Here is a 10,312-nt window from a genome sequence, read left to right on the forward strand (position 1 = left end):
AAGCTGATACTTAGATTGAGTCTCTCGATAAAAATTTGTGTATCTTGTCAAAGTTAACTCCACCTGAAACTGAATCCTGGATTTGCCTTTTGTCAGGCAAATTATGTGGTAGTTAATCAACTTCTACTGAAATATTGTGGCCAAAATAAAACAATTTGCTTTATAATATATTTAATGCATCACAGTGAGCTTGACAAAAATTTGAATAATATTGAACTTAACTGGCTATTGGTGTTGCTCCTTATGTAGGTTACAATAATGGAATTTTGAATTAGAGTACTGTATACAATTTTATAAATATAAGTTTTACTATTGTTCACATTCATTGAGCATACTTTTGAATAGAAACTATTTTGCATAACAGTTTCACCATATTTCATTGTAACTGTGCTCGAAGTACCATTATTTCTTCAATTTAATAATTTAACAACATTGCAAACATGTACTCATTAAGATTCAGTACATTGCAAAGTGGTATGGTATGATTCAGTTGGACAGGAATATTGGTTTCCATTAGGTGTCGGCCTATTCATTTACTTTACACCTTGTTTCCCAGTTCCTGCTTTCTTTGGCACTGAGGATGCTTTTTGAATAACTAATTAATATTTTTCTTGTTCTGAATTAAAGGCTATTTGTTGGCCATCATGAAACTGTCTCTGAGGCCGTGGTTGTTGTTGTGACAGAGTTACCCAGACCAGGACCACACCGTGGCTGACCTGAGCACCCACCTGTACCGCAGCGTGGACGAGTTCTTCGCAGAATGCTTCGAGAACCAGCAGCCTGCATCCTCTTCTCCTGCAAAAACGGCCAGACAGTTGCTGCCAGTGCTGCTCTTACTGTGCACCGCTGCCTTCAGCTGACTGATGGCACACTTTCACAAGCCAGCCTTATAGCACCACCTGCAGCAATTGAGCGGGTACAACGCCACTGCTCCTCTGCCTTCCATAAAATGCTGTAGTGTTATTTCTTAAGAATCATTTACTAGCTACTCATACTGCATACTTTTAGAACCATCATTTTTATTGTTCCTCTCCTTTGGTTCCTTTAAGTAAAGACGTGTAATGAGATAAGATGTCAGAAGCGTCCACCATGTTGCTTTTGCAGTACTGCATTGTGCCCACACTGACTCAGCATACCTTGAAGGAACCTGCATATCTCCAATTTTTTACATTATTTTATATTTCAAGATGTTGAACACCACATACCATGCCTTGTGACTTAAACTTATCTTCCATATTATACCTCGATAATATTTCGACTGGTGAAATTGCAACATTCATATAAAGTTCTCTAGTTGTAACACGTTTCCACTTCTGTGATATCAAAAAGAACTGTGGCACCCACTGCATGGTATATATTATTGTTACCCTAGTAGATACATGTGGTGCCTCAGTATATATGTGTGTATGTAGATTGGTCCGTGTGTATAATGGCCAAAATGCAATGAGAGAGAGATTACTGAATATGCGACAAGTGCCTCAATAGTGACATACGATGACCACATCACATTCCAATAAAATAAATGGTTAGATCCATTTACGTTTGTTAATCAAACCTTACTATTGCCTTTATCATAACATTAGAACAGTATTACAAACATCAGTACCTGTAATAGACCACTGGTAACATCTGTGCCTCACAGTATGTCTGTGCACAAATATCTCACAACTGTAACTGAAATTTAAACATGGTTTACCAAGTTCCAGCTCCCCTAACAGTTACCGAGCTGACATGTCACCCCATTTATTAATATTGTCTGCAGTCCATCAAATCTCGAATACAAGAGAACATCACCAAGAGCAGAAGAGAAGTAAGGTGGAAATGAGCTCCACTGTGTCTTCCATGCAAGAGAGAGCAAATCATGGGCAGATTATACCTTCTGCTGGGTAAGGTCTTCTTCAGAAGCGCCAGACAATCTCAGAATTGTCATTCCCCCTGTGCTGCCTACTTTTCAAATCTATTTTCAGTATTTGATTGTATTAAATTCCTGTTTTCTTCAGTCAGTCAATATTGTCTTGATTTTAAGCTTCTATTTGTCTCTTGTAAACTTTAATAGAAATTGTTGGAAAATGACTATCTCCATTTTCAGTATTACTGGAGAGACATTCACTGTGCACTCTCTGTTAGCTATATCCTAGAGCACCATTAGGTGTCCTTGCAACTTACTGATGGCAATATGCGCCAATAATGTCAATAACGTAGCCTTCTGGAGCCATGCAAGTGGACCCAGGGTTAGAGTAGCAGGAGGAGCTCTGAACTGTAAGCCATCTGGCTCCCTCTTGTTTAGTGCACTGCCCAACACACAGAAAACACAATGCACAGAATCCAAGTTCCTAGGATCAATAATTTATTTTTAATAGCTGCTCAGAAGGCTTGTAACATAATGATGGATAGTTAAGTTAAAAACAAACGACTACTTACTGATGACTGTCATTGTGAGTATAACTACATCAGTGACACCTATTACAATTCAAACACATTTTTGTGTCACAAACAGTTCCATCACATCACTGATAAATACCACGTGAAGGAGGACAAAATAATCCTTCACATGTATTGTTGTAACTACTTTGTATGTTCTTTCAGTAGGTAAAATGTGTTCTCAAAAGTAATGCTAGAAGCAGACAGTGACATTCCACCAAGTAGTGAGAAAATGTGTTGTACATTCACGTGTACATCTGGTTAGCTACTGTTAAACATTGCCATGTCCTGTACAAGTATCTCCAACTAAAGCAATAAGCAGATCAGCAATGTTAACAGGATGCCCACTTTAAATAAATGAATATCAATTTAATTAAATTCATCATCTTGGTCTATGCAAACTGATTCTTCTTGAACTTCAGATTCTACTCAATTTGCTCCTCTTTTCAGCTGTAATTATTGTAATGTGATATTTGGCTGTGATCCACAACAATTAAATAATGGGACAATGTAAAAATCATACAAAAATGTAGAAATGTATATTGATAGTTTGGCTTTACATTTCTAATGTGATCAATAATCGGTGAATTATAGAAATATAGGAAATTAAAATAGAAATAAAAAAGTTTGCAAAGATTACATGAAATTACTCTGAGCCTTCTTCCACTTCTTCATTTGCATACCATATTGATGACTCCAGTATTGAGGCAGTTTATGGCCCTACTTCATTGTTAAATCTTACTTTTATACTTGTAGTAAACTGATACACAACACAGCAGTTGTAGTCCAGTAGGTACCACACTGAATATTTAAATATTTTTGAGACTGTCTGGGAAAGTTCAATTTCAAAAATCTGTTGAAGAAACTGGAATTTAAGAACAACAGAGAAACATTTCTGTGGCTTTCAAATGGTATTGAGGGAGAAACACAATGCTAAGAATGGGTCATTGTACTATTCTCAGAAATTCCACAGCTTCATCTTGGCATTCGCTCCTGTTAGCTCCACGGAATATATATAATATAGGTTGGGACAAAATACACTACTGGCCATTAAAATTGCTACACCAAGAAGAAATGCAGATGATAAACGGGTATTCTTTAGGCAAATATATTATACAAGAACTGACATGTGATTACATTTTCACGCAATTTGGGTGTCTAGATCCTGAGAAATTAGTACCCAGAACAACCACCTCTGGCCGTAATAACGGCCTTGATACTCCTGGGCATTGAGTCAAACAGAGCTTGGATGGCATGTACAGGTACAGCTGCCCATGCAGCTTCAACACGATACCACAGTTCATCAAGAGTAGTGACCGGCGTATTGTGACGAGCCAGTTGCTTGGCCACCATTGACCAGACGTTTTCAATTGGTGAGAAATCTGGAGAATGTGCTGGCCAGGGCAGCACTCGAACATTTTCTGTATCCAGTAAGGCCAGTACATGACCTGCAACATGCAGTCGTGCATTATCATGCTGAAATGTAGGGTTTCGCAGGGATCGAATAGAGGGTAGAGCCACGGGTCGTAACACATCTGAAATGTAACGTCCACTGTTCAAACTGCCGTCAATGTGAACAAGAAGTGACCAAGACGTGTAACTAATGGCACCCCATACCATCACGCTGGGTGATACACTCTTCCAATGTGCGTTCACCGCGAAGTCGCCAATCACGGATGCAACCATCCTGATGCTGTAAACAGAATCTGGATTCATCCGAAAAAAATGTCATTTTGCCATTGGTGCACCCAGGTTCATCGTTGAGTACACCATCGCAGGCGCTCCTGTCTGTGATACAGCATCAAGGGTAACCACAGCCATGCTCTCTGAGCTGATAATCCATGCTGCTGCAAACGTCGTCGAACTGTTCGTGCAGATGGTTGTTGTCTTTCAAACGTCCCCATCTGTTGACTCAGGGATCGAGACGTGGCTGCATGGTCCGTTACAGCCATGCAGATAAGATGCCTGTCATCTCGACTGGTAGTGATACGAGGCCGTTGAGATCCAGCACGGCGTTCCGTATTACTCTCCTGAACCCACCGATTCCATATTCTAACAGTCATTGGATCTCGACCAACGCGAGCAGCAATGTCGCGATACGATAAGCCTCAATCGCGATAGGCTACAATCTGACCTTTATCATAGTTGGAAACATGATGGTACACATTTCTCCTTCTTATACGAGATATCACAACAACGTTTCACCAGGCAACGCCGGTCAACTGCTGTTTGTGTATGAGAAATTGGTTGGAAACGTTGCTCATGTCAGCACATTGTAGGTGTCCCCACCGGCACCAACCTTGTGTGAATGCTCTGATAAGCTAATCATTTGCATATCACAGCATCTTCTTCCTGTCGGTTAAATTTCGCGTCTCTAGCATGTCATCTTCGTGGTGTAGCAATTTTAATGGCCAGTAGTGTAGTTGACATCTTCCAGCTGGATACTTCATCTTGTGCCTGCGTCATCGTAACTGAGAATTTGTAGTATTTGTGTAAGTGTATGAATATTCTACACAACTTTGAAATTAATCTGCTTCCTGAAATTAGCAACTGACAACTAATACTTACTTCAGCACATACTCAATCCCTTGCGAAGTATTCTGTAAGAAAAAATACTTTCTTAGTTTAAGTCCACCATTACTACACAAAATTTTTACATAAATTTTATTCCTAATGTTGCACAGTAATCGTTCTCCCATGAGAGAATCTGATACTCATCATATTACATGCACAAATTACAGCCTATTACATCAGACAGTTCGTATAAATATGCTTCTATAATATAACCAGAGGTCCACACTATCTGGCGAGAAAATGATATTCGTCTTGTGTATACATAGCTGAAATATTTAGAATTCTTTTGCCTAAGGGAATTCTAATGATTACTCCCTGATGCATGCTGATCATAAGGTCCATCTGTCACAGAATTTTTAATTCATGGAGCATTGTGTAGGATGTGCTTTAGACGACTGCCACAGATAATCCCACACATAACAACCAGTCTTGCATGTTTCATTGATAATTAGTGAGTGTCTCATCTAGTGTGTGTTGTGTTTAGCATCATTCAGCTCCAGATTACTACATCTTACATGTGAGCATCTCTCCCATCATAGGATTATGCTTAAGTACATCGATGTCTGCTTCTCCTGTCTCCTACCATAGCTGTTTCTTTAAAGTGAAATCCTGCCACTGTCCTTTTTCCTGCTATTTCAATGGGAAATTGATGCTAGAAGCTCCCCAGTAACACATCAAACAACATGCTCCTTTTTGTCTCACGGATATTAAATTCATTGTCGTAACTAATATAACCCACTACATAATATTTGAAACGAAATTTTATTAACTATTGTCGCTGAATGTAGCACATTGTCCACACTACTGCACTTTAAATCATTGATACTAACCGTCTTGAATCATTAAAAATGTTAAACATCATTTGTAGGTAGCAGTCAAAGCTAAAAGTTCCTTTAAGGGGTCATTGTATGTTCTATGCTGCCAATGTTGAATTATTGAATTTTGTGGCCCATTATATTGGAAAATTTTTAAGACACCAACTCACAATTTTCCATAATTATTGAATGCACCTTTCTAGATACACTGAACTAGAATTTATTACTGCAATTGTATAGTTGGGCATGTTATCTCTTTTTTTCAAACACTCAATTTTTTGACAGAGTTTTGTAAGTAAATGAACATAAAAACAAAACAACTCTGGATATTTGAATTATTCCAGTACCATATGTGTTGAATCTCACACTTGGCATATAGTGAAAATTTCATGTCTATACCATCAGCACTTTTTTATAAATTGGGTCATTTATTGTAAAACATGTGGTTCAGAGATATTGAGGTTTAAGACCTTTTTATTACAAATTCTTATACAGACTTACATTTCTGCATCTTTTATGCACAAGAATTGCCTTGGCCCATAGTTGTGTCTTCTTCAATGTCAAAACAGCCCAGTATTTGCCGCCTCCTTTTATTTCTTGCTTCTTTTGTCATTTGCTGAGCAGCTAACTCTGCTTCACATACACGAAGCTCATCCAGTTCCCATAGTCATTTAGCTGTGTTCTGTTCAAATCTTACCCCTAACTTCTCCAGAACCTTAAGTCTTTCATAGTTCCCACCATTAAAAGTTATTACAGCATCAGATACTGCTAACTTTAGAGTCATAAGGCCATCAAATAAATTTTTGGCACACAGCACCACACAACGTTACTGAATCACTCACTCACATTATGGGTCTTCCCATGTAAACACTTCTTTAGAAGCTCAGGATTTGCCAAATCTCTGTAAATAGGTTTTATTGCCTGCATTACTGCCAAAGGAAGAGAATGTTTGCCTATATTTACTCCAAGTGTTCGGTGGAGGTGGTCACAAAGTATGAAATGGCTTTTCATTGGTTGATATTCAATGAAAGAAAGTGCTCCACACGGCTCTTTTCATCTTCTCTAAATTGTCACAAGTATATCTAATGGCCTTCCCATAATATTCCTGTAAGTTAGCTTACTACAAAAATAGCCAATAATCACACTAGTTTTAACGAAAACTAGTATCATAAACAGAGGACTTGTTTGTTTATTCGTAATGCCAACTTCTGAGATGTAGCAGGAGGCACAAAACAAAGCAATTCACAGCCTTGTAGACTGCTAAAATGTGGTAGTATATGTGTAGCTGCGAAATTTGACACTAACATGTCAACATTCAAAATATCATCTGAAGGTCTAACAATTGTCTGATTTTAGTGTTTTATATACCAAAATGTTCAGGAAAGTCGAAAGTACATTTCGAGTAGAAAAAATACTACTTAAACACACACATTAATTACAGCAAAATACTGATTTTATATTTATTTATCACACTATATATGTAACATCCATAGAGGAGAGTGCCTCTTCACTCACTATTGAAACTGAATTAGATAGTCAAACCATCTTCCTTCTCTTTTGGAGTAATATAGTCTTATAAATCGGCTTGCTGCACAGTGTAGCCGCATGGTCTAGGGCGCCTTGTCATAGTTCGCATGGCTTCCCCTGTCGGAGGTTCGAGTCCTCCCTCAGGTATGGGTGTGTGTGTTGGCCATAGTGTAAGTTAGTTAAAGTTCGAGTAAGTAATGTGTCAGCTTAGGGACCAATGACCTCAGCAGTTTGGTCCCATAAGGCCCTACAAATAAATCGGTTCAGTTTAAAAAAATAAGAATAAGGAAAACACATACTTTTGGGTTGGTTTCTGATTGGAATTTTGATGTAAGCATTCGATTACTCCCAGAATCTTGTACCATTGATCTCAAGTATACTGAATTCTGTTATTAGATAGTACTGTAATTCACTTTCCAACCTAGAAAAAGTAATCACCACAATTTCTCTTAAAAATGTCTACACTGATTACATTCTTTATCGCATAGTTTCAAATATTTAGTAAAGACATTGTACAAGCCAACAACATATTTCACATCTCGTCATCCTTTTGGCAGAACATCACAGATGTTCACACTTACTATTTTTAATTGCTGAATGGCAGTTATCAGATGTAACTCTCCTTATCTACATTTATTACTTGCTTTTGGTTTTTGATGCACTAAACAAGATCTCAAAACATTCTTTACTTTTCCTCTCATGTTTGAAAGTAACTGTACTTGTTTAACTTATTAGCACATTTTATAACACCAAAGAGTCCCCACACATAGTGTTTATACCAAATTAATTTGTTTACAGCTTCCTAAGGAAAGGAAACTACCGTATTTACTCGAATCTAAGCCGCACCTGAAAAATGAGACTCGAAATCATGGAAAAAAAAAATTCCCGAATCTAAGCCGCACCTGAAATTTGAGACTCGAAATTCAAGGGGAGAGAAAAGTTTTAGGCCATATCTCCAAATCAAAACAAAGTTGGTCCATTGCAATATGAGACATAATTTAGGTGAAATGAATGACGATACAGCTACAGTAGTTTGGTTCAAGTCGTAAGCTTAGCAGTTAAGCTTTACCAGGTAGCCATTGCTATGCGTCAGGTGCTCCGTCCGTATTTATACGGGTACCCTTCCTTTTTCACGTGCTTCGTCTGGTTTGAATTGATTGCTTATTTTTCTTTGATCAGATAAGTGCCGTTCTCTTTGTTATAGGTGTTTATGTCACTCTAAGCTGAAAATGCATTGCTGTACTGTGTCATGCATTGTTTGTTGCATTCCGATAATGAGTGTTTACGACCTGTCGCCGCTCGCGGCATGGCTTGCTTTTGTGCGTGCTACCGCTGCTTACAATTAAAAAAAAAAAAAAAAAAAAAAAAAGAGGAATAGTCTTATTAGCGAAACAATGGCTAGAGACTGCTATTAGTTGTTACTTACACGGCTGCTTTCTTTGATAATGATAATCAAGAACCAAATAACAGATTGCATATGATAGATGTTCTGAACGAGAGTTTAGCGAAAATTTTTCTCCGTTTGAAAATCTTTGCAGACGCCTCTTTAGTACATTACATTCTACACAGAAATTATTCATCTTAGATTTAAAAATCTAGTCAATTGCCGTGCTTCATTTCTGACTGTATCACTATTAGGCATAAGAATAATATGAATATAAACATGACATGATATGTGTATTCTTCCATGTTTGCTGTTGTCTCACTCTAGTTTCGTAGTTTATTAGGCAGACAGGATTCAAATGAGATAGCAGCAAACACAAAAGAATACATGACAAAATGTTTATATTTGTATTATTCTTATGGGAAAGAAAATCGTTGAGTTGGCCATATTAACAAACACCCCAAACAGTCTTGCCAGTTGGATTTTCGTAGTACATTGAAATGCTGCTACATTCGATGATGAACAATACGGAATTTGTATTTACTTTGTTGGATAATGTATGAAAATGCAGTGGTCGAAACTCGGGCCGGAGAAAGAAGCTCGTCTTCCACCTTTTTTTTAAAATTTATTTACTGAAGCAGAGGTTTTGGCGCCAGTATTTATCTTTGTGCCTGCAAAGCATGCCTGTGTAGCGCTACATATATTCGACGGCAGAAGTTAGTTGTGGCAGCACCTACCAAAATTTTTCAGAACTTCTGTGTACTTTGCACTCGATTCTAAGCCGCAGGCGGTTTTTTGGATTACAAAACCAGAAAAAAAGTGCGGCTTAGATTCGAGTAAAACAGTAACTACTGTTCCACATCAGGCCTTCTCCTGTAAAATAATACTTCTCAGTTGAGAATATAGTGGACGGGAAGCCTGCTGTTTGAGTTGGTTTTCAGAGCTTCTTTTACTTGCAATCAGGTAGGAGCTGCCTGTTGGGTCTGACTCATACCTTTACTCATCTCAAAAGTATCTGCAATATGTTTTGACTTTGACTGAGAGAGCTTCTAAGTCTTCAATCACTTCCTTACACAAAGATGAGTATTCCAATCGTTCTAGTAAATGTGATATTGCATCTCTGACTTTTCCTGTTCTCTTTTAACATAAATAATTTCAAAACTGTATTCCTGTACGCATAATGCACAGTGTGCTAACCATGCATGCAGTAGTTTACAAGTCAGCAGGGATCTTAGTAATTTATGTTGACTTCATATTTTAGCACGATGACTTGCTAAATAAAAATGAAATCTCCTGAAAGCCCATACTATGGCTAAAGTTTCAAATTCAGCGGTGGGATATGACTTCTCACAATCTGTTAAGACTCATGTTGTAAATCCTATGGTGTAAATTTTTGGTTCTCCATTTCTAGTTTGAAATTGAAAGAGCCCAAAACATAAAGCATCAGTTGTTAAACCATAATCAAGACTTAAATATGCATAATGTAACATCTTGCCTGGACACAGTTCATGGTTAATTTAATCAAAAGATGACTGTCTTTATGCTGTGCATGCCAACATTGTGTGTTTCTTTAATGGATGGTTTAAAGCTT

At 37.7% G+C, this 10,312-nt stretch overlaps 1 protein-coding gene across 1 annotated transcript in view; it reads left to right on the forward strand.

Annotated features, from left to right (window-relative positions):
* The window catches only part of LOC126191246 (venom dipeptidyl peptidase 4-like), a 475,023-nt gene extending 471,999 nt beyond the window's left edge, over positions 1-3,024 (forward strand). The window contains exon 16 of the mRNA XM_049932056.1: positions 684-3,024. Within this exon, the coding sequence (XP_049788013.1) occupies positions 684-860 (177 nt within the window). The 3' untranslated portion in view covers positions 861-3,024. The remainder of the gene's footprint in view (positions 1-683) is intronic.
* The last annotated feature ends 7,288 nt before the right edge of the window (positions 3,025-10,312 follow it).

Source organism: Schistocerca cancellata, chromosome 6, assembly GCF_023864275.1.
Source record: "Schistocerca cancellata isolate TAMUIC-IGC-003103 chromosome 6, iqSchCanc2.1, whole genome shotgun sequence".
Lineage (NCBI taxonomy): Eukaryota > Metazoa > Arthropoda > Insecta > Orthoptera > Acrididae > Schistocerca > Schistocerca cancellata.